The sequence below is a fragment of the Rattus norvegicus genome, chromosome 4 (assembly GCF_021556685.1).
Source record: "Rattus norvegicus strain SHRSP/BbbUtx chromosome 4, alternate assembly SHRSP_T2T, whole genome shotgun sequence".
Lineage (NCBI taxonomy): Eukaryota > Metazoa > Chordata > Mammalia > Rodentia > Muridae > Rattus > Rattus norvegicus.
In genome coordinates this window covers 155,449,142-155,473,401 of record NC_141537.1, presented here as the reverse complement: position 1 = coordinate 155,473,401, position 24,260 = coordinate 155,449,142, and the positions used below count along the sequence as shown (strand labels likewise).

The 24,260-nt window shown below is 49.5% G+C and overlaps 2 protein-coding genes and 1 long non-coding RNA gene across 12 annotated transcripts in view; 2 read left to right on the top strand and 1 right to left on the bottom strand.

The window, feature by feature from the left end:
• Positions 1-3,980, top strand: part of B4galnt3 (beta-1,4-N-acetyl-galactosaminyl transferase 3) — a 100,664-nt gene extending 96,684 nt beyond the window's left edge. Inside the window, 1 exon segment of one of the 2 annotated variants that reach the window (NM_001191976.3) lies at positions 757-3,980. In NM_001191976.3, the coding sequence (NP_001178905.1) occupies positions 757-865 (109 nt within the window). In that variant the 3' untranslated portion in view covers positions 866-3,980. 2 annotated transcript variants of the gene reach the window in all.
• Positions 3,981-4,380: 400 nt separating this feature from the next.
• Positions 4,381-24,260, bottom strand: part of Ninj2 (ninjurin 2) — a 100,764-nt gene continuing 80,884 nt past the window's right edge. For all 9 annotated transcript variants that reach the window (NM_021595.3, XM_087659140.1, XM_087659141.1 and 6 more), the window contains 3 exon segments: positions 4,381-4,689; positions 5,809-5,993; positions 6,511-6,745. In NM_021595.3, the coding sequence (NP_067606.1) occupies positions 5,827-5,993; positions 6,511-6,745 (402 nt within the window). In that variant the 3' untranslated portion in view covers positions 4,381-4,689; positions 5,809-5,826.
• On the top strand, positions 17,214-22,288 carry LOC147995041 (uncharacterized). The gene is made up of 3 exons (XR_015686967.1): positions 17,214-17,431; positions 18,410-19,108; positions 19,935-22,288. It is a non-coding gene; the product is annotated as an uncharacterized LOC147995041 (long non-coding RNA).

The following is a 24,260-nucleotide window of genomic DNA, read 5'->3' as shown; positions in this document are numbered from 1 at the left end:
TAATCCCAGTCTTAAGAAAGGTGAGAAGAATCTTTAGTTTGAGGCCAGCCTGGGTTGCATGATAAGATGATTTCCTCCCGCACCACAGACAGGAACAGGAGAAAAGTCTGTGGGTGGATTCTCCAGTTCCTGTCTGCTGATACTGTAAATGGAATAGGTGTGTGCTGGAAACTATTCTGAGGGCTGCAAATGTAAATCCATCATGTGTGTGTGTGTGAGTGTGTGTGAGTGTGAGTGTGTGTGTGAGTGTGTGTGTGAGTGTGTGTGTGAGTGAGTGTGTGTGAGTGAGTGTGTGTGAGTGTGTGTGAGTGTGTGAGTGTGTGTGAGTGTGAGTGTGAGTGTGTGTGAGTGTGAGTGTGTGTGAGTGTGTGTGAGTGTGTGTGTGAGAGTGTGTGTGAGTGTGTGTGTGTGAGTGTGTGAGTGTGTGTGTGCGAGTGTGTGTGTGAGTGTGTGTGTGTAATTAGAGGGGGCGAGTGTGTATATATAGATACACAGATTTATAAAATTATTGTCTTCTTTTAGAGAGCGAGATCTTTGACTCAGCTGTCTGAGTCACACAACTGGGATTTCATCCCAAGCAGACCGGCTCCGCTGAACCTGGCTTGCTTAAGGGAAGCAGCCAGAAAAAGGAAGGCAGGGTCTGACAAGCTTGTGGAAGAGCGGGTCCCTCAGGGGCCCAGCTGCTCCTGGGTGCCTGTTGCCTGGGTACTGTTGCGTGCCTACTTCTGCCGGCTCACACCGCCCTTTCCCCTGCAGGATTCTCCAAGCGGGCCTGGAAGTGGAGCGGCTCTCCCTCAGGAACTTCTTCCATCACTTCCATTCCAAGCGAGGCATGTGGAACCGTCGTCAAATGAAGATGCCGTGACCTGGGGGCCAGCGCTTATAGCTCCTTGACTTGCCGTTGACCCCAGTGCCCTGTTCGCTGCTGAGGAGGGACTCTGAGGAACTGAAGCCTCAGCCCTAATTGCTCTCTCTAGCGGGAGCTGTCTCTTCGTGCAGGGACGAGGGAGCGCCGAGGCTCCTCTGAGGCTCACTGAGTTGACAGTTGACAGACGGAAAGGATGGGCAGTGAGGGCAGGAGGACGACGCCTGCTTGGGTAGACTTCAAAGGTGCATTCCCACAGCCCGGCACTCCTCACAGGGAGTGGTGGCTGTGAACCGGGAACTTAAATGGGACAGATTTTATTTGGGGTGGAGGGTGGGGGAAAGGTGGGTAAATTTTTTTTAACAGAGAATGAAGACTTCTATCTAGACCCAGCATCGTCTGGGGTGAAACTGTGCATTGCAGACCTCAAGCCTACCCTGAGGTGCTGGTCCCATGCAGAGTACTTCCAGCTCCAGGCCCAGCCTGTGCCTTCTAAACCTGCACATCTCTCCTGGTGTCTACCGAATGGCTGGCCTTAACCCAATCGGGCCATTAACCCGACTCGGACAGACAGCGAGCTCCCTAGACTGGAAACCAACACTGATGGCATCTTCCTACTGCGCTGGGGTGTCAGGCGGGAATGGGTGGGCAGTGGGCCCATTCTCCTGAGTGTCTGACACGAGCTGTGTAGGACAGCAAGGTCAAGCAGGTAGAGAAGCGTCCCTTCTCCTTGGCTCTCCCGCCAGGTAAGGCCTGGAGAGAATGGGAAGGTGTCACCTAAGCTGACATGAGTAGCCTCTCAATTACTTAAGGGAGACTTAGGGGTGGACTCAAGCAGTAGAGAGAGTCAAAAAGGAAAGGACATCTGTACTGCAAGCCTCGTGCACTCCTGCAGAGGGAGCCCAACCTCCCTCCCTCCCTCCCTGAGGAGATGAGGTAAAACCTGGCCCTCAGGAAAAGGGCAGGGTCAGAGATGGGGAGGAAGAACTGGAAAATGGCTAAGTTTCAAGGAGAGCAGCCTGTACCCTCTGTCCCTCTGCTGTCACATACTTACCTGTGCTGATAACCCCAGTGCTCTCTGGCTGGGGACTTGCTGCTGCTGCTGCTGCTGCTGCTGCTGCTGCTGCTGCTGCTGCTGCTGCTGCTGCTTCACCGGTGGTGCATTGGATGCTGGGTATTGAACTCAGTCTGTGAAGGGGGGTTTGGGGGAAGGGGGTTGGGACACCACCTTTCTGCTGTGAGAAATGGCTTGTGGGTATGCAGCAGGGCCACTCCAGAACCTGACTACTGTGCTGTGAATTAAGAGTGCAGCACTTGGAGCTGCAGGACCCACGTGGCAGGCTCTGAGTGCCAGGAACAGAGCTTGGCACATCCAAGGTGGGGCCCTCTGGGAAGCCACTGGGCCTTTCTCTTAAGCTATCAGAAGGGCAGGGTGGTTCTGTTTATGGGCTGTGGCTTTTTCTCACCCCTGCTCAGGCCCTCTGCCCTTTAGAAAAGGCACAGGAAGTAGGCTAGGGCTGCATTTGAACAGCTGGAGTGCCAGGCTTCTCCCTAAAGACATGAACTTTGGGCCTTGTGCTAGAAGCCACAGCCGATGGCAGCAGCCCTCCCATTCTGTTCCTGAGGACTAGGATCTCCCTGGGCCTCCCCAGCCCTGCTCACCCCCTCCCAGGTCCAGTGCCTTGCATTTGATGTCTGTTACCTCCTCACCATCTGCCTTAAGGGAAAGGAAAGGGCCGTGGGTGGGGAGAGGGAGGAGGGTATTAAAGTCAGCATCTTAGAAAACAAATGGCTGTTTTCTTCTTGCCCAATTGAGGTAGGAAAGGGTTAGGTGGGAGAGCCAGGGGTGTCCCTAAGCCATTTGTGTCCCTCAGCTGTCTGATCGGTGACAGGCTAAGGACCATCCCTTGCCTTCTGCCTTGACTCCTGGTTTGTTGCTTGCCAGCAGAAGAGACAAGCTTTCTCTGCTGCCCTTGGGAAGGACACAGCAGTGTCCTGACCATGTCAATGAGTCTCAGAAGACCAGGTTTAGTTCTGAGGTTGTGATCTCAGCTAGAAAACTCCCCCAAGACACCCCCACTGAGGAAGGTGAGCTAGAAAAGTGCAGCTGTAACCCCAACACTTGGAAAGCTAACAGGAAGATCAGGAGAGCAAGGCTAGCCTAGGCGACTTGGCAAGAAACTGTCAAAGTGAATAGATAAACATTAGAAAATCTTTCCTGTGTGAATTGAAGAAGCCCTACTAAGGCTTCAGAAGTGTGGGTTGGCCTTCCCAGTTATGTTTGAACTAGGCAAAATTTTTCAAGATTTTATTTTATGTGTGTGGGTGTTGTGCCTGCATGCCTCTGTACTACCTGTGTGCCTGGTGTCCAAAGAGGCCAGAAGAGGGCGTTAGATTTCCTGGAACTGGAGTTCATGTAGTTCAGGTGGTTGTAGGTCACCAGGTAGGTGCTGGAAATTGAACCCAGAATTTCTGGCAGAGTAGCCGGTGCTCTTAACCGCTCAGCCGCCTCTCTACTCCTTCCGCGCCCCTCCCCTTTTCTTAAATGTTTTTAGCTGGGTTTAGTGGTGTATGCCTTTAATCTCAGCACTCCAGGGGCAGAGGCAGGCAGGTTTGAACCCAGCCTGATCTACATAGTGAAATCCAGGCCAACCAGAATTGCAGGGTGTGACCCTGTCTCAAAAAAAAAAAAAAAAAAAAAAAAAAAAAAAACCCAAAAACTTAAATGTATTCATTTAGAGTGTGTGTGGTATATGCTTGCCACAGTGCACACTGGAGGTCAGAGGGCAGCTTTCAGTGATTGGTTCTTGTCCCTCCTCACCATGTGGGGTGCCTCAGGCTTGGCCACAAGGGCCTTTGCTCACTAACCTTCCCACCAGCAGAAAATCTGTATTTTTGTTGTTGTTAAGATTTATGTTTTTCGGAGCTGGAAAGATGGCTCAGTGGCCAAGATCAACAACTCTTCCAGAGAACTCAGGCTCAGTCCTCAGCACCCACATGGTGGCTCACAATTGTCTGTAACTCCAGTTCTAGGAGACCTGACACCTTTACACAGACATACATGCAAGCAAAACACCAATGCACATAAAATGAAAATAAATTATTTTTAAAGAGAGATGGTGTTCCGTGTATGTTAATGCTCTGTCTGCATGTACATATGCACACCAGAAGAGGGCATTGGGTCCCATTATAGATGGCTGTGAGCCACCATGTGGTTGCTGGGTTTGAATTCAGGACCTCTGGAAGATCAGCCAGTGCTCTAACCACTGAGCCATCTCTCCAGCCCCAAACGTTTATATTATTAGAACACACCTAAGAGACAGCGTTAGTGTGAAGAGTGGAGTATATTTATAGTAGATGCTTTAAAAGGCTGTGTGTGTATTCGGCAGTCCAGGACACAGTGACCTCTGTCACCGTATAGACAACAAGCCTTTTTGAAGATGGAGATGATGAGGGTGTCCGCGCACCAGCCTGGTTTAGAACCCATAGGATTGAAGACAGCAAGACTAACTTGGTGGATTTTCAGATACCTTTATAGATAGATTCCATTTTGCAGAAAGGGAATATGGAGGGAAGGAGTGCAGTGCAACCAGAGTGCCCGGATGCTGCCTCAGCAGACGGAGTTACTGTTGGTGGAAGAAGCTCAGGCCTCCAGACCAAGATGCAATTATGTCACCCAGTAAAGGGGCGAACCTTAACTCTGGTGCTGTGGGTGAGAGGCAGGGGCATCTCCATTGTCCCCGAAGCTCTCCAGGAGGCTGTTGGAAGTGCTAGTTAGCCTGACAGGTCAGAAACAAAGGCTGAAGTGGCTTTAGACCCAGCTCCTGCAGGAAAAGCAGACAAAAGGTAATAAGGAGGTTGGGGGTGGGGTGGGGAGGCCCTTCTGGATTTGCACCCACCAGTTAATGTAAGCAAAGAATGGGGTGACTTCTTCGGGGTTGGGGATTTAGCTCAGTGGTAGAGCGCTTGCCTAGGAAGCGCAAGGCCCTGGGTTCGGTCCCCAGCTCCAAAAAAAGAACCAAAAAAAAAAAAAAAAAAAAGAATGGGGTGACTTCAAACACCCTCAAGTGCAGTTTCCAGCCTGTTCCTAGGAAGTATTGAGGATGTACTGTGCTGTAAGACAACACCAAGTAGAAACCACAGCTCCATCTTTTTCCTGCTAACAGGCCACAACGGCCACTAACCACACTGGCCCTCCACTCCATCCCAAGCTATGGGTGGAGGGGGGGGGTCTGCCTTAAAAACGGCAGGGTGTGGCACACCTGTCATCTTTGGCTACACAGGAAGCTTAAGTCTAGCTTGGGTTACAAGAGACCCTGAAAGCAAACTGCAACAACTGAAGGACAGTCACCCCTTCAGAGCAAAGGTCTCAGGGTGGGTTTCACATAGTCCCCCTCACGATACAGGTACTGACTGTGGGAGGCTCATACCTATAACCCAGCACTCAGGGTACACCTAGGGAGGCCTACACCTCTATCCCTCATGACTTATTTGCTGTGGCAGCCCTATTCCTTTATACCAGCACTTGCAAATGTACTGTGGGAGGCTCGAGCCTATAACATGCCACTCATGGTGCAAATCCTGAGCGAGGCCCATGCCTTAAACCAGCACCAATTGTGAAAATTCTGTTGGAGGTGAACACTTGTACCAACATTCAGTGTGCACGTGTAGGCTTGAGCCTGTAACCTGGCACTCAAGCTACATGCATAGCTCGTGGATGTAACACAACCATTCATGGTACATGCATCATGGGAGATTTACACATGTACCCCATCCCCCATCATGTGTGTACTGTCAGAGGCCCGTCAATTCTGTAAGGACTCCCTTGCCCACAGGCATATAGACCTTCCCCCTTGGTGTGGGGGAGGGAGACCCCTCCTACTCCCACCTCCAGAGCCAGAGAAAGTCAGTTGTGAGCCCTGGGATCTGGTCGTCCTCCTCACCTGGGACCTAGGTGGACATTAAATAGGATTGCTGGAGGTCCTGGCAGCCACGGAACCTGTCTTGTGTGCCCCAAAAGCAGTGATAAAAATGTTGATGACCACAGTTATGAAGACCAAGGTGGTGGCAGCATTGTTGAGCTGGTTTAAACGCCACTGGTTTTCTACCTCATTCAGGTTCAGCCTGGCTGTGGAGACAAGGAGATCGGGGTGGGTGGTGGTGACGGTGGGTAAGGATCGATCCATCCAGCAGGGCCAAAGCCTGGAGCTTCCCTCTACCCACCCGTGAATTTGGAGACAACCTGGCTTTGGAGACCTACCAGGAAGAAATGAAGTGAAGAATTTCACTGGACTGAAATGTGTTCAAGTCTTCTAACACATGAAGCATCTACGGGGTGATTCGTAGGGTGGGCATTGGGAGCAAAAACATGGTCTACAAGGGGAGGAGCGCTTACAATACAACGGACATAAGGAACTGCCACTAGCTAGTGGGTCAGTCATTATTCAGCTGTCGAGGAGTGCCCACCCATGGGATATGAGGAGATAGGACAGAGAGTGCCCTTGGTTAGGATCTGTTACTAGGCAGAGAGGTGTAACACCTCTGTTAGGTGGCTGGGAAGTTTCACGTGCGATACAGGGAACTTTCCTACCACTAGGGGGCGCCAAGACAGAAAGGCTTGCCTGACTCCAGGCTGGGCTCCTTACCGATGACCACAAGAAGGATGCCAATGACCACTTGCAGGAGCAGGGAGGCGCTGATGAGGGTGAGGAGGGTGGTGTAGTACTGCGAGAATGGCCCTTGCTCCAGGACTGATTTCAGCCGCATGGCATTGGACATAAAGAGAGCCACATCCAGCATGCTCTCTGCCACACTCTTCTTGGTGGCATAATGGTTCAGGTTGATGTGCCTCTGGTTCCCTCCGGGTGTGGAGTGCCTGTGCTGTGAGAGAGGAGAATCTGCTAAAGGGGCTATGAGGGACTGAGGAGAAGACGGGGGTTTTAATATCCTTCCCAAAGGCCATGAAATGTCCTCTTAGGTGACAGTGGCAGCCTCCCTGCTCAGCTTATGCCCTGCAACCAATGAAAGTTTGGGTGGATGAGGAGGTGAGCGGTGGACGGACTGCTGGATGGACGGATCGGCAGATGGGACTGCCATGGAGCACTCAGCTCTGAGTTAACTAACCCAGCATCGCGATGTCTGTTTCCCTATTCCCGTACACCTTCACGTAGTCAGATGAAGACACACAACAGAAGGCGATCTGAGACCTGGCTGAAATGGAACTGACACTTCCTCCAGAACGTCCAGCCCCACCTTAGCCAGTCCCTGGGTCACGAGTCCTAGAGCTTCCTTCCCACTCCAGCACACACTGACTGGCAAACGTGGGCTGTTAGAAAACACATCAGAGCAGCAATGCGTATTCGTTGAAAGCTCTTAACTTCACAAATTGTTTGGGGAGACTGGAGATGTAGCTCAGTGTATAGTGCTTCCCAGCAAGGTTTCAATTCCTACCATTGCTGAAATAAATTAATTTTAAAAATTATTTTTAAATAATTTGGTCTGTTTTGTTTTGTTTTTTTTTTTTTCCCCCAGGGCTGGGGACCGAACCCAGGACCTTGCCCTTCCTAGGTAAGCGCTCTACCACTGAGCCAAATCCCCAACCCCAAAGGTATCCTTTCTTATTTTTTTTTTCCGGAGCTGGGGACCGAACCCAGGGCCTTGCGTTTGCTAGGCAAGCGCTCTACCACTGAGCTAAATCCCCAACCCCTTGTTTTGGTTTTTTAAGGCAGAGTGTCTCTGTTTAGCCGTGACTGTCCTAGATCTCCCTTTGTAAATGAGGCTGGCCTTGAACTCAGAGATTTGCCTGCCTCACCCTAACCCCTCAGTGATGGGATTAAAGGTATGCACCACCACTGCCCTGCTAAATAAAATTAATTTTGAGATCTAAAATCAAGTTCTTGTTCTCACTAATTCTAATATCCCAGAAGGGGATATTAGGACCTTTGTAGACACTCAAGAGTGCTTGGGAGATCAATATAGCAACGGGAGATCAATATAGATCTGCTTGGGGCAGATGGAGCTAGAAGGGGCCCCAGAGGCAGGAAGACTCTAAGTGATGTGATCTCGCAGGGCATGGTGGTGGCCACCCATAATCCTAGAATAGAAGGCTGAGTGAGAGGAGCATGTATTTGAGGCCAATCTGAGCTACATGAGACCCTGTCTCAAAACACAAGGGCCAGTGAGGTGGCTCAGTGAGTAAAAGTACTTGCCACAAAGTCTGACAACCTAAAATCAATCTCCAGGATGTAGGGGGGGGGGGGCTGTGGATAGAGAGATCACTGAGTGGATGGACAAACTGTAGGTAAACGTATGGACAGGTCGGTGCATGGACTGGGATGGATGGGTGGATGAGAGAGACAAGATTATACCTAGGCCTTCTGAGGCAGAGAAGCCTGTTCAGTCAGAAGCTTTGGGCCTTAAAGGAAACCAGCTGTGATAGCTCACATCTGAAATCCCAGCACTTGAAAAGCAGAGACAGGATTACCACAAATGTAAGGCCAGCCTGGGCTAAGTAAATGGGACTGGCTAGATGGCTCAACAGGTAACCATGCCTGCTGCCCAAAGTCTGAGGACCTGAGCTTGATGCCTGGATCTAGGGGTGAAAGGAAATGCCCACTCCTCAAAACTGTCCTGACACCTACACACACATGCCATCCTGACACCTACACACACATGCCATCCTGACACCTCCACATGCTATCCTGACATCACTTCACACACACCATGGCATGCATGATGGACACACAATAGTGATAAGTGAAAATTTTTAACTAGACACTGATAAGTATACCCAAGACACCCCAACAGTCTTTTTGGAGTTGAACATGGTGGCTCATGTGTAGGCTCCCTTGAAATTCAAGGCTAGCCTGGACTACATACGAAGTAACCCTCCTTCAACAAAGAAACAAAAAACTGCACACAAATCCAACCCCTCTCCACTTTTATTTTTATTTGTTTTGGATTTGTTCTGGAGATGGATGGATAGATAGATAGATAGATAGATAGATAGATAGATAGATAGATAGATAGATAGAACTTCATTATTTGTAGCCCAGTCACTGTTCAAACGACCCGTCTTTCAGCATCTGCCTCTGAGCTGATGTGAGCACTCCAGCTTTAGGTAGGGTAGGAACGCAGAGAGATGGGGAAATCAGGTGTACACCTCAGCTAGGGGATGAAACTGGAGATTCACAGGGACTCCTTATTAAGGAGATTGAGCACGCCTGCCAGGAAGAAGTGAGGCTGAGTGAGTACCCTCAAAGTTAGAGGAGACACTCACACCCCTGTTCTTCACCCACTGTGATACAAGCTGCTCCCATCCGGCCCTGATCACCAGTTAGTTTTCTTGACCATCAAAATCAGACTCGAGGCCCTATGGTGTGGTTCAGTTGGTAGATTGCTTACCTGGCATCCATAAAGCCCTGGATCTGATCCCCCAGGACAACACAAATGGATGCCGGTGACACACACTTGTAACCCTGATGAAATACAGACTAGGGGTCTTGATTGGTTGTGTTTTCTCTGCCAAATACAGAATTAAAAGGCAGGACAAACCTTGAGCACAACAGAAAGCAGTGGAGAAATCTCAACTACCACAGACAGCGGCAGGCAGTTGAAGAAAGTTTATTGAAGGTGAAGAAACACACACAAAGCAGGCACATGGAGAAAGAGACCCTCCCCAAACCAAAGGGACTCATAAAGAAAAGAAGAAAATAAATCCAGTCTCTTCTTGAGAGCCATGGGTTTTAAATTCGCTGAAAAGTTTTTCTCCTCTAATTTAGGGTTGGTCAGTTTAAAGAAAGAATGCTTGCCTTGCCAGCAACTGTTGAGTAGCCCGTGCCAATCTGGTCTTGAACTGGTTGAGCTAGTCCATCAGCAGGCAGCCTGCTGGACAAGAAGAGGCCATAAGAGACTCAGAGTTAGAGTCCCTGGTAGGTAGATAGGAAGAGAGGGCCATACCAGGGACTCTGTCTCACTGTAGTCTTCCACTAGCATTCTCCAGAGGTAGAGACAGGAAGATCCAGTCAAGTTTGAGGAGATGCAAGTGTGAAGACGTGAGATTGTCCTGCTCACATGACAGCCAGACACAGGGGAGCAGAGACAGGTGGGTTCTGGAGTCTGCAGCTAATCTAGTCAGTCTGGGAACTCCCGGGTTTAAGTGAGAGACTGTCTCAAAGTGAAGAGTGATTGTGGAAAACACCCAGCTTTGAACCCTGACTTCCACAAGGATGCACATCCCTTCATCCACACAATTTTAATAAAGCTATACAAATATGTTTTACTTGAACATTTGGGTGGCCCTGAGTGAAAATAGAACATTTATCCCTTCCCTGAGCTATGTGAGAACAGAGAGTGGCATTGTTTGAAGTCGTGGCCTAGGGGTTAAAATAGCACCCTACTTGAAGCTGTTAGAAGTCCTGAGGTGAGGGAGGGCCTCTCAGAACCCCTGAGCTAACCACCACCTTGGATTGCTGGCTTCTGTTTTCAGGGAATGAGGAGGAAGACTTTGTTTCTTCCCCACAGTAGGCTCCTCTCTCCCTTCCTGTGCTGTGATCTTCTAGTGACAAGATTAGCTTTGTAGCTATGGCTGACAACATTGTATCAATAACTAAAACCGCTAGAAGCCTACTGGGGAAGGACCGGGGAAACTCCAAGGCTGTGAGGCTGTCCCCAGAGCTGTTTCAAAGCTAAGTCCTTGACAAACGAGAGGATGTCAAACTGTAAAGCACCGTGAAATTGATGTTTACAGAACGATAAAGTCGATTTGAGCCCCCAGAACTAAAAAATGAACATGAAAAACAAACTCCAGAGGTGGGGGTATGCTTACAGCTGTTAAGAGCACTTGCTGCTCTGGCAGAAGACACAGGTTTGGTACACAGCCTACACAGCTGGCTCACAGTCACCTCTCACTTCAGATCCAGGGGATCTAGTACTCTCCCCCAGACTCCCTGGGAACCTTTAGCACATGGCACACTTTTTTTTTTTTTTTTAAGATTTACTTATTTACTTAATGTATATGAGTACACTGTCGCTGTCTTCAGACGCACCAGAAGAGGGCATCAGATCCCATTACAGATGGTTGGGAGCCACCATGTGGTTGTTGGGAATTGAACTCAGGACCTCTGGGAGAGCAGTCAAGTGCTCTTAACCACTGAGCCATCTCTCTAGCCAAGCACATGGCACACATATACTTACACGCAGACAGACAGACCACACAGTCACATTATATATAAAACACATGTGTGTGTTATATGTGTGTTATTTATTTATTTATTTATTTAGACAGGGTGTACAGCCTCCACTAATTTGGAACTAGCTACATAGGCCTCAAACTCACAGAAATCAGCCTGCTTCTGCCTCTGGGGTGCTGAGATTGAAGGCATGGGCCACCATGTTCTGCTAATCTTAAAAGTAAGCAAACAAACAAACCCCAACGTCCTAGAGAGAAAAGAAAAAGTTCAAAGTCCCCACTCTGCTATGTAAGTTTGAGACCACTCTGGACTTATACATCCTGCCTCCTCATGAATCAGACTAGGGTTCAGAGCCTAGAGAATGATGGGAAAGAGAGCTATAGACCTAGAAGGTGTTCCTGTCTTTCTCTGAGCTTTTCCCCCTCACTAGATTTTTCTAGGGCCTGTCTTGCAGCTTGTGCTGAGGCCAAGGAGGTGGTGACAGAGTGTGTGTGTGTGTGTGAGTGTGTGTGTGTGTGTGTGTGTGTGTGTGTGTGTCTGTGCCTGTTGGACCTTGGAAGTCACACCACTTAACCCACAGACTTTAGAAATGACTTCCAAGTAAGTGTCTGTGAGGTCAGATTAGTTAAAAACCAAGGCTCTCCCAGCTAACCCCACAAAGGCCAATAGTTACATGGGACACAAGGACTCATTTGACAAAGGACTGCTCTGAGTCACTCTAAGAACACCAATGATAACATTTTCCTATGGGCTGCCCCTCCCACCCCCAACACACCAGGCCGCCCACCCTCTGTGAGCTGTTTTCCATCCCCTCTCAAGCCCCTCACCATCCTTCAGGACCTTGCTTCTCCTTCCAGAAGCAGCTGAGACTGGTCCACCTCTAAAAACTTTCAGGGGAGCAGTGAGCCTTAATTCAAACCTCTGGCCAGGTGTTTAACATTGACTGTCGGTGGGCCTAGGAAGATTAACGAGTACTGGAAGGGGTGAGAAGCTGGGAAACAGATCCTTCCAAATAGATATTAAAAAAAAGTGTTGGGGTTGGGGATTTAGCTCAGTGGTAGAGCGCTTGCCTAGCAAGCGCAAGGCCCTGGGTTCGGTCCCCAGCTCCGAAAAAAAGAAAAGAAAAAAAAGTGTTATAATCTCAATTTTAGTCTCTCTCATGTTTGCCTATGTGTGTATCTGTGTGTGTGTGTGTGTGTGTGTGTGTGTGTGTGTGTGTGTGTGTGTGTTACCAGGCTTTCACACATGCACACCATGCATTCTGCCACTGGGCTCCACCTCCAGCCTCTCTACCTTTTCTTGCTGTTGCTTTAAGAGCCCGTTTTACAGAGGATGTGGGTTTAGAAGGTGTAGGCCTCTCTGAACTCAGGTCTTGCTTTCATTTTGCGCTTAGCTGAGCTTCTCTCCTGAAGGCCAGTTTTCCTGCGTCCACAGGGTGGCGTATGAGGTTCAAAGAAGCTGCTTGGATACTCAGTGATATTTCAGCCCCTAGGAAGTGCCCCACCACCACATGGCAGGACAGAATTGTGGAACCTGAAGACCTGAGTCTGAGCACACAGGTGGATGGCCTAGAACCTGCCAGACACAACTGTTAAGGGACAGCTAAAGAAAGCAGTGCTAGCTGAACCTGGTGGTATTGCCAGAAATATCAACGTACGGGAGACTGAGACAGGAGAATTTTGAATTTAAGGCCATTCTTGGCCACACAGAATGATACCAAAACAAAGCAAAGAAACAGGAAGCTGGGTCAGAGAGGGATGACGAAGGGATCTCCAGGCCGGGAAGGCTATAGACCTGCAACGTGGGAGGAAGGTGTCTCAGTGGGAGGTGCTGTGAGACTCTGGAGGAAATTGCTTTGAAGAGGGTCCCCTCTTTGGATCTTTGCAAGTGAGAAAAAGATTCCCTACCCCCTACCATCTCTATCTCCCAAACTCTCCACCCCCAAGACCTGCTGGGCCTGAGGATGGAATCAGCTGTTCTCCTAAACCCATGCTTCTCAACCTTCCCAATGCCTTGACCCTTTAACACAAGTTGTTCATATCGTGATGATCCCCAACCATAAAGTAATTTTCAGTGCTACTTATGGCTGCCATTTTTGCTATTGTTGTGAATCATAATGTAGATATCTATGTTTTCCAATAGAGGGGTCTCAACTCTCAGATTGAGAACCACGTACTGCCCTAAAGTCTGCCCTATAGCATCCTTCTCCCTAGCCACAAGCCTACTAGAAACTCCACCCATCAGGGATCTGGCTAAGTGAGGGACATGGGATGGCGGCAGGGTGGTGCCTTGGAAGATCTGGCCCTTTAAGGCCAGAGCCCTGGCGGGTCAGAACAAAGGCCCGGGAATGTGGGCTGGATCAGGGAGCAGAGCCATTTAGCATGAGTCATTCCTGTTTCAGGGAGTCAGAATCCTACTTGCCTTGGCCTTTCCCATGGGCCAAGGGACAGCATCCAGGGCCTGTCTACAAAGCTTGTACCAGGTAGCTGGAAGCTCCTAGCCAGCTCAAATCCCTCTAGGGAGGAGGTTCATGAGCTTGGGCTCCTGGCTTTGGGGCTCAGTTCTACCCAGAATGTGGGTGCTCAGTTCTATATCTATACAACAGGAGGAAAACTCAGGCCTCTGGAGGAGTTGAGCTGTGGGGAGGCAGAGTGAGTCTTCTTCCCTAGAAGTAAAAGCAGAATCCAAGATTGTGAGATCTATCTCACAATGGTCATCTCTCAGAGTCTTACTCAGGGCCTACTCTCCTTCGTTCTATACACTCACTCAATAACAGAGGGACACTGAGTCCAAGGCTGGGGTCCAGGAATCCTGCCAGTCAGGGATGCCTAGGAACCTGAAGGCAGCTGTAGTTGGTGTGAGCTGAGGGGGGTGATGCCAAGGGAATAGGGGGTAATGCCAGAAGTCCATTCTGGGGCCCAGAGTGCCTCCAGGACTAAAGCATGTACGTTTTATGATTGGGGTGCTTAGGTAGGGGTCGACCCCTACCTAATCAAAGACCCAATTCCCTCCTCTTGCCTCACCTCCCCCATTCCAATTTACAATTCCTTTAGCCCCCTTGCCAGGCCCCACCCAACCCCAAGACTGGGGATTCCATCCCTTCAAGTTAGCTCTTTAATTTAGTCCATCTTTGTTGTCTGTAATTTCACTTCTTTACACAATTCAAGTGAACAGGAAGGGACTGACTGGCTCTTTCAACAGAAAAGTAAACACATTGTCACGTTGTCTATTGACATTCTGGTTATCAGGGACCGTGATGTCCACCAGCTCATTCTGCTTTTTCTTAGAAATGAGATTACAGGGATGCTGTCTCATGGTGTGAGTGTGTGTGTGTGTGTGTGTGTGTGTGTGTGTGTGTGTGTCGTGGAAGTTGGATAAAATTGTTCTATCAAGAGGCTCCAAAAGACCCAGAGCCCAGCTGAAGGTGGAGACCTGGTCCCTTGCCTGATCTGTCAAGCTGGTGTGTAAGCAGGCCAGCTCTCCCTACCCTGTCCATGTCTGTGCAAGTTCGGAGCTGAGTTCTTTTTAGCAGAGACATCTAAGAATGAGGAGTCGCCCTCCTCTGGGTGGAGCATCTCAGGCTTGAGAATATCCGCTGAGAGGAATTAAGGCCAGGCAGCTGTGGGGCCAGGCCAGGCTAGAGACAGTGAATCACTTTGCCCCATGCAGCCCCAGGCACTGGTGACCTTTGGATGAGTCACTCCTGTCAATTTTGAGAAAAGCCATGCAGGCAGTCCTTCTGTGTGTCAGCTCAAACCCAGGCTATACACAGAGTAGGTCAAATGATGACCTTTCAGTTGGCCTCAGAGAAGTAGTCTACCTAGGAATTCCAAGAGCATCTGGAAAATTGGTGGTGAGTCCCAGGCTTCCGGAGGCTGATTTCTCACCCCAGGAAAGGGTGGGTCCAGCCTAGAGTGGTTGTTTAAATGTTAACCTCAGGAAAACTATTCTACTAATGGGTTTTAAGTAGGGGTTGGGATGTTCAGCTGCCCTATCAGAGTCCAGCTTGGGAAGGTGATGGACTTGCCCCACTCTGTTGCATACATGCCTACACTGGAACCATGGAGGCCCAATATACTGTGTGGCCGTGTAGCTCCGACATGCTGGAGTCATGTAGGCCCAATATATCGTGTGGTTATGTAGTTCCGACATGCTGGAACCATGTAGCTCATGGCTATGGAGGACATTTCTGGCATCTGGCACAGCGTTAAATACAGGACATGAGTCAGCTTAGTCCTCACTTAGCCCTGCAAAGTAGATGAGAGCATTACCATTGCAGCAGAATGCAAAGAGCCTGAGGAACTCACCCAAAACCACAGCAGAGTGTGTCCTTCTTTCTGTATTGGAGTCTGTATGTTAACCCCTCCCCTACCCCAGAAGCTAAAACATGCTTAGGATCCAATGATGAACATATGAACAACACATGGTGGGATCCCAGCACTCAGGAGGCCGAGACAGGAGGAAGGCAAGGACAACCTGGGAAAGAAACAAAACGAAGAACCCTAAAGATGACTACTGTGAGATGAAGGAAGGCAATCTGATAGTCTAGCCCTCAGCCCCAAGGAAGCTTGCTCCAGACTTTCCTGAATCTTCCGGGCCTGTGTCCCCAACCCCTGCACTGCTATGGGCAGAGACCTGAATTTGACTCCAAGGCAAACCTCAGATTCAAAATGTTAAAAGGGAACAGAAGCATCTGGGAGAACTGGTCGACCTCAGCTTCTTCTGCTGTGAGATGAGAACATCTGCCCCGCTTGTTGTGTGTAGCTGGGCCTTAAGCTCCCTTGTGGGATGTTTGCCTTGTAGAATTCATGAGGCCTTGGGTTTGATTATCGGCATCAATGGAGAAGGAGGAAGGAGGGGAAGCAGGCCCTTGAGAAATACTAAATATATATGACAAGCGGACAACCCCCAACTCAGACTTATGGTCCTACAAGGTATTTTAAATAATCTGTTCTGATTCAGGGCCTGTCCCAGCCCAACTTTTGGTGTAGGCACCATTTAGCTTTTCCACAAGCCCCAGAGACTTGTAATGCCCCTCTCTACCCCTTGGGCAGCCTCTGTCTACACCCAAGGCATGTCATACCACAGCAGTCTCCCAAGAAAGGAAATGTTCACCCAAGCCCGATGACGGGTCCCTGCTCCTGCCCTTGGCTTGCAGCCTTCTCCCTTCTGGGCTGTTCATCTCTTCAGCCTGTATCCATGGGGCGGGCTAACAGCTAACTGTTTTGAAGGCGCTGCCTGTGCCCCAAGCGGGATGCTGAGAAGCAATGGTACACATTAGTCACTGTTCCCTGAACGTACTCCACCCTTCTTGCCTGCCTCTGAAGGTCTATCTGCTCTATGCCTCTGGGAGAAGTGTCCCCTCTCTACTAGACCCTTTCCCTGGGTACAGGCTCTGCTCCTCTGTCTGTGCTGGCCTTTGGTCTTCTTTAAGCCTCTAGATGGCTCCCTCTTCTGCTGTTTTCTCTACCCTTTTGGGGAGAGGGCTCACTGCGAAGCCCGGCTGGTCTTGAATTTAGGTTATCTCATCATGCCCAACTACTGTCTCTCCTTTTTTTTTTTTTTTTTTTTTTTCTTTTTGGTTCTTTTTTTCGGAGCTGGGGACCGAACCCAGAGCCTTGCGCTTCCTAGGTAAGCGCTCTACCACTGAGCTAAATCCCCAGCCCCACTACTCTTTAGATCCTCTCTTGCATATTCTTGGGTTGCACAGTCCCCAAGCTCAGTGCCTTAGCTTGTGTTTGTTGCTAGGATGCTAAAGAAGGAACTCAAGTGTCTCAAATACACAGTGCTTTTCCACAAATATACTAAAGAAAAGAACTTTAGGGTGAGGCATCACTTCTGGGACAGGATGTGTGTTGGAAAAACCTGCTCCACCCCCAAGGGCTGTCTTTTCTCTCCTGGACTTCACTCAGCTGTGATCCTCATGAAGGGCTGACAGGCCCGGTGCTGTCACTGTCTTCAGGCCAAAACCCACAAAAGGGCAGACTCCTGAGCTCTCTGTTTGGGACAGGCCCCATGCTGCCATTGTGCTGCCCTTGGCTTTCCATGCCAAGAGCAGCGGTCTTGCCCTTAAAAATCAACAGCCTCTAATCCGCGGTAGGGCGGGGTGTCTTTTGCGTGTTATTCTGGTGATAATACCTGACTGGCCCTGAAAGCTCCTCCTGCCTTGGGTTCAGCCTCACCCGGAGGCTTCAGCTCTTGCCCCAGGCCCCAGGTCTGAGCCTGGCCGCTGCAACGTTAAAGTTGAGGGGCGTGGTCTTCGGGGGAAGGGCTGTGGTGCTGCGGTTGTCCAGCAGAGGAGGCCCGGAAACAGCTCAGAGAGGCTCGGGTTAGCTCAGCCCCTCCCCGGCTGGAATCTGAGTTCTCTGAATTCCGAGTAAGAAGTAAAAGGGGCCAACAGGGTTGGTCCTCCACCAGAGGAGGCAGAATGTGCGGGGAGGCTACAAGGGAGGGCCTGCGTGGGAGAACTAGGCAGGGCTTGCTTACTCTTTCCGGGGAGGTTGTCCACCTCCCCTGCAAACAGAACGTTGCCAATGGCCTTTAGGAAAGACTACTCAGAGTGCAGTTAACCGAGTGCAGTTAACCGTGGATTTACCACACACAGACTGCCCAAGGATCTACCTGTTCTTCCCCCAGCGCACACCCCAGACCAGAGCACTTTCTGGGTCAGAAGTTTGCTCTGAGGTTTCCAGACCCATTTGGCATTTAGCTCTAGAGTCCACGTTGGCTCTGAAGTTTCCCCCAAAACGATATTCTCCAGGTTCACCCAGCCCACCTCTGCTGATGCGCTGCTGCTCTGTTGATCCAATTTTTAAGAGCCAAGTAAAAGAGTTAACACGGAAAGAGTAATAGTCAAAGACAATCCTGCCTGCCGGGCACAGCTTTTATAGTGGAACTAGTCCCAAATTTGTTAAGTGAAGGAACCGAAGTTCCAAGAAATTAGCTGCCCAAAGTCGTGAGATCTCTGAGGGGCTGTGTGCCTATATGGAAGTGCTTAAGCCTGCACTCTTTCTTCAATACCGTTCTCAACGTGTGTGGATTTGATGTAGAGCAGAAGCAGCTGGGAGCACACGGTAATGAAGGTGCTGGGCTAGAGGCGGGGCTTGGTGACAGACCACTTCCCTTTCACTGTAGGCTTGATCCCCAACAGGAGTGGGGGATGGGTGGGCAGGTTCTCTGGTTTCATCGCTGAATCAGACACTCATGGAAGATGAACCCAGGTGATAACAGCAAAGTTGGGTATGAGGCCCACTTCCCTATCCCTGGCTGCCCTGTGCCCCTGTGCAGCCCGGTTTCATGTTCATTATGCCTTTTCATTTATTTAATAGCACCTTTTTTTTTTTTTTTCTTTCAGAAAAACCAAACGTCAGAACAGTTCGGTAATGTTGCCCAGGAGCACCCAGCTTTTAACTATTAGAGTTACTGGGGTTTGAGACCAAGCAGCCTCTGGGACCTGGGTTGTTAAGCCACTATACCCAGGTTTCACAAGCTTCAAAAGGCCCACCCAGTATGGTGGCTCAATCCCAGTATTTAGGAAGGTGAGGTAAGAGGACTGCTTACAGCAAGCCTGGGCTACACAGGTGTTCCAGTTCAACCTGGGCTTCAAGAATGAGACCTTGCCTCAAAAACTAACCAACCAAACCCTCAAAGGATCAGTCTAAAGTGTTTCATGTAGTATTTCTAGGTTTTCCCACAGAGAAGCCAATGAAACAGAGCCCAGGTATCATTTTATCCCAGCGGGCAGTATGCTCTGGCAGCTTCTGTCCTCAGACACAGCATTGCCCGGCTCAGAGAGCCTGAGGCCCCTTCTTTTCACCTCCTCAGCCACACCAGAGCGGAGGTATCAATCACCTCAGTACATCTGAGCCACTCACTGGTTTTCTCCAAGCTGTAATGGAGAAATCCTAAATCCAGATAGAAGTCTAAATGTAGAACAAAAAGTAAATAGGCGAAGGAAGGAAGGAAGGAAGGAAGGAAGGAAGGAAGGAAGAAAAGCGTGACTTTGTCTTCAAACAACAAGTCCAGAAGCTGAAAGTCAACATTGTACACCTCGGTGAGAGTGAGTTTGGTGTCTGCACTAGAGCATATTTTTCAAAAGGCGAGCGTTCTTTGCTCGGAATGTAAGGCAATTAGAACAAGAAGTACTAACACTTTCTGGCTGTAATCCAGGTGCAGGAGATGGTATTTGTCAGCTAGATGGGAAAAGGGAAAGGTGCTGAATTTCCCACCCCACCCAGCCGGGAGAGAGCCTGCCAAGATGTCTGCCTATTCAGTCCAGTTTAACGAACACATCTCCAGCTCCCATCACACGCAGACATCTAGGATGCAGTGGAGATCCCTGCCTGCTGCGTGGTCCTGCCCTCCTAATCTCCTAAATCAGCAGGGATTAGCAGGGAATCAAGTGTTTAAAGTGGGGAAGCCGGGAGATAAAATGACCCTTCGTCCTACCCCAATGGGTGCTGCACGGACCATGGACTTTGTCTCCCTCAGTGCTGCAGCACCTCACCTGACAGGGCGAATGAATGCTGTATGAATGCTGTATCCACTCAGAAAGGGCCTAACAGAGAAAGGGAGAGGAGTTGTGCTCCATGGTCCCCTTCAATGCAAGATCTCACTTGCTCAGCAAGGAATGGGCGCTGTCTACTGCAGTATCCTTGGTCTTGGCCATAGATGAAATAGACCATAGAGGAGATAAACAAGAGAGGATGCTGGGAGCACGGAGTCCCCAGGCTCAAAGCTGGGGTGACAACAGTCCTGAAGGGGCCCCTTCTGATGGGCCTGCCAGCATGAGGCAGCAGGACTGTGCCAACTTGGGACCCTGAACCAGCTGAAGTGCTTTGCCCTTGCCAGCACTCATTCATTCCTTTCTCTCCCAGCAGGGGCGGCTGGAGACCTCATGTGGCAGCTCTGTCTGCTGATCTCAGGATTCCAAGGCCACCACGAAATAAATGCGAGGACACAGTCACTGAGCCCACCCTGCACTCTGTGCAGCGCCTCTGATGCTAACAAAGCTGAAGAAAACCAAGGGGGAACGAACAAGCAAGCAATGGCAGAGTTCTGAGTGGAGCCAGGGATCTGACTTAAGCCTGCCTGCCTTGTCTTTGCTGAGTGACCTCGGGCTCCCATGAAGCCTTGCTGCTTCTCAGCTTCTGATGGGTGGAAGGAACCTTCCTCTGATTTTCTTCTCACCAGAAACCAGTGTAGGCCTAGTCTGGATTTTGCAAAGTAGCTAAAGTAGCTTCCTAACCAGGGTCAAGGAATCCCACCAGAAACAGCCCAACCGGAAACAGCCAAACCAGAAACAGCCCAGCCAAAGTCAGATTCTCTGTCCTTCTCCAGTCATGGGACCAAGACAAAACCTTGGGCCTAGGAGGAGTCAGCCCCTCACACCCACTGAACTGAGCTGCGTCACCAGACCTGCTGCTTTTTCTTTTTTAAAAGACTGCCTCATGTGGCCTTTCAGTAGCTGAGGATGACCTTGAACTCCTGATCCTCCTCCACCTTGCGAGTGCTGGGCTGTAGGCATTCACCATGACTGTTACCTAGGTGGCCTTGAATTCCTGGTCTCAACAAACTTCCTGCCTCTCCCTCATGGGGAACTGGGATTATAGGCATGTATTTCCATGCCTGACCTGACTGTGGCCTCTTTAAAAAAAATGTGTGTGTGTATGAGTTTGTGTTCATGTATGTCTATGTACCAAGTGCATGCTCAGTGTCCTCAGAAGCCAGAAGGGGGCATCAGATCCCCTGAACTGGAGTTACAAATGGTTATGAATCAATATGTGGGTGCTAGGAAACAAACCTGAGTCCTCTGGAAAGGGCATGGAATGTGGGTCACAGGATTGAACTCAGATCAGCTGGCTTACGTGGCAAGAGCTTTTACCTGCTTATCTGTCATGCCCCTCTTCAATACCCTTGCTGACTTAATGTTATTTTGTTTCCTTCTTCTTTGTTTTTTTCTTTTCTTTCCTTCTTCCATTTCTTTTCTTTTCTTTTTTCTTTCCTCCTCCTCTTCCTTCTCCTCCTCCTCCTCCTCCTCCTCCTCCTCCTTCTCCTCCTCCTCCTCCTCCTCCTTCTCCTCCTCCTCCTCCTCCTTTTTGGCTGTTCTAGAACTTGTTCTGTTGACCAGGCTGGCTGAGAACACAGAATTTCTCCTGCCTCTGCCTGAGATGCAGGGAGTGAAGTCCTGCACCACCACACGCAGAGCACTATGTTCTTTCAAATTCTTCACATGCATCTTCTCATTCATCTTCCATCAAAACCCTTGGAGGGGATCTTAGTTTGAGAGATTAGCTTGCCCAAGGTCACAGAGCTCAGAGGTAAAGGAGTTGAGACTTGAATCCAGGTCTGTCCTAGGTCAGAGTTCCAACCCCCTAACCTTTGTGCTATTCTGTCTGCCACTCACAGCTCCTGGAAGTCCCTGGTCCTGGAAAGCTGGAGCTTTGGGGAAGTCAGTCCTCTAGTGCCCAGCACAGTGTCTGCCTAGTATGTACATCAGGAGTAGATGGTAGATGGATGGATGGATGGATGGATGGATGGATGGATGGATGGTCGGTCAGTCACTAGTGCATGCTGATCTCCCTTCACTGGCATTGTCCTGGTCACAAGCTTTCCCCCAGAGTAAGGAGTCAGATGTCAAGCCTGCATGCCCTCACCTTCTAAAAATACTGAGGAAGCATGAGCCCTGCTTGTCACCACACAGATATCCAGTTGCTCCCATACGGTCCCTGCCTGCCACCTAGCACCTGCTCCCTGAAGCCTTCTGCTTGACAGCTGCCCCCATCATTGCATGGCTTTCCTGAGAGAGATCTGGAACACCCGGGAAAGCCTAGCTCCTCAGGCTGGACTTTGGGACACCAAGGCAGGTTCAGGCTTGCATGTGAGAGAGAGCTAGCCCTTCTTTGGCCAGAGTTCTGTTTTCCTATGTGTGTCCTGCTAGCTTCTTTGGAGTTTGAACCCTAGCCCATTTGAAGGCCGTGGACATGCAGGACGCACGAGTTGGGACTCAGCACCGCCCCTTAGTCGCCATGTGACTTGGGACCTCTGCTAGTTACCTGCTAACGAGGGGCTACTAATATTACAAAGAGCGACATATTTATATACAGATAGAAATCTGGTAAGATATGGATTCAACTGTAACAGTCTTATCTCTAGGTTGTGACTAGGATAATTTTTTTTAATTTTGTTATTCCATGTGTATAAGTGTTTGCCTCAATGTACATCTATGCACCACATGTGTATCTGGTGCCTTCAGAGACAGAAGAGGCATTGGATGCTCTGGAACTTGAGTTCAGACAGCTGTGAGGAACCATATGAGTGCTGGGAATTGAACCCCGGGGTCCTCTGAAAGAGTGGTTAAGTGTTCCACTCCCCACCCCACTGCCAGATCCCTTTATTCCTTTTCTTTCTCTGTTTGTTGGCTTGTTTATTGATTGAGAATTATTGAGAATTTATACCTAGTGCGTACTGGACACATGCTCTGCCGTATTGTATTGTACGGTTAGCTTTCTTATTGACCAAATACCTGATAAGGGACAACTTGAAGGAGGAAGGCTGTGTCCCGGCTAACAGTTTGAGGGCACGGCCCATCACAGCAGGGAAAGCGTAGCATCAGGACTGTGGAACAGCTGGCCACATTGTGTCCACACTCAGAAAGGAGAGGAATGCTGGTACCCGGCTTCATCCGAGACCCAAGTCAGTTGTCAAGGAAGAGGCCCAATGGAGCAGGTGCTAGGTGGCAGACAGGGACCGTACGGGGAGCAACTAGATAGCTGTGTGGTGTCAAGCAGGGCTCATGCTTCCTCAGTATTTTTAGAAGGTGAGGGCATGCAGGCTTGACATCTGCCTCCTTACCCTGGGGCACTGCTCTGGACTGCTGGAACCTAAGGCATTTGAGGTGGGCCTCTTCTATTCTGTTAAACCTTTCCAGGTAACACAGTCACAGCTATGGTAGTGGGTTTCCATGACATCTATCTATCTATCTATCTATCTATCTATCTATCTATCTATCTATCTGTCATGTATACAGTGTTCTACCTGCATGTATGCCTACAGGCCAGAAGAGGGCACCAGATCTGATAATAGATGGTTAGATGGTTGTGGGCCACCATGTGGTTGCTGGGAATTGAACTCAGGACCTCTGGAAGTGCACTTGGTGCTCTTAACTTCTGAACCATTTCTTCAGCCCTCATGACAATTCTATATCCAGTCAAGTTGACAGTTGAGACTATATATGCTTTTCCCTTTTCCCTCAGAGCGAGTTATTTATTTACTTATGTGTGGACGGGGCACTTAAAGACAGCTTTACAGAGGTGACTTTCTTTCTACCACATGGGTCTCAGGGGTCCCACTCAGGTGCTCAGGGTTGGCAGTATATACCTTTACCCAGTGAGCCATCTTGCCAGCCTGATGTTTTGTTTTGTTTCTAAGTGTTAAGAAAAAAAAAAAAAAAAAAAAGGCCAGACATGGGTTTTGGAGAGATGGTCAGATGTTAAGAGCACTGCCCTAGCAGAGAACCCTGGTTCAATTCCCAGTACCCACATGGCAGCTCACAACTGTCTGTAACTCAAGTTCCACAGGACCTGACACGTACACACAGTCATACATGAAAGCAAAACAAAATAAAAGCACCAGACATGGGGCTGGTCTTACAGCTCCTGGGGAGATCACTTATCTAATGTATTTGAGACCAGGAATATAGCACGCACATGGAATATTCTGCCTTAGACAGAGACAAGAGGACCGTGAGTTTGAGAGTAGCCTGGGTTACAACATGAAACCTTGTCTCCTAAAAGGGGGGCGGGAGGGCACTAAACCAAATGTGAGGTCTGTCTTAGGGCTGCCTGCCTGAGCAGGTCCAGAGAAGCCAGCATGGTACAGGAGAGAAGGGTTAGGGGTCTCTGACAAAGAGGACCACAGGCCCTGGGGAAACAGCATCCACTTTGTATTCCTGTCTTGGCCTAAAGTTGATCTCTAAACAGACCCCCAGCTTAGTGTAGGTGTTTATTTTGGGGGTGAGTGGACAGTCCCTCCTCTCAGTCCGTGGTGCCAGCAAGGCTACAAGGTCTTGGCTCATTTCTCAAGAGCCAGAATTAAGGAGCAGTAAAAAGCATACAGACACTTCAGAGGAGGGGAAGTCTCTCCTTTTCACGGGAAAGGACTAACCCCACTTCAATGCATTCAGTTTCAAACTGTGGGCACTTTCC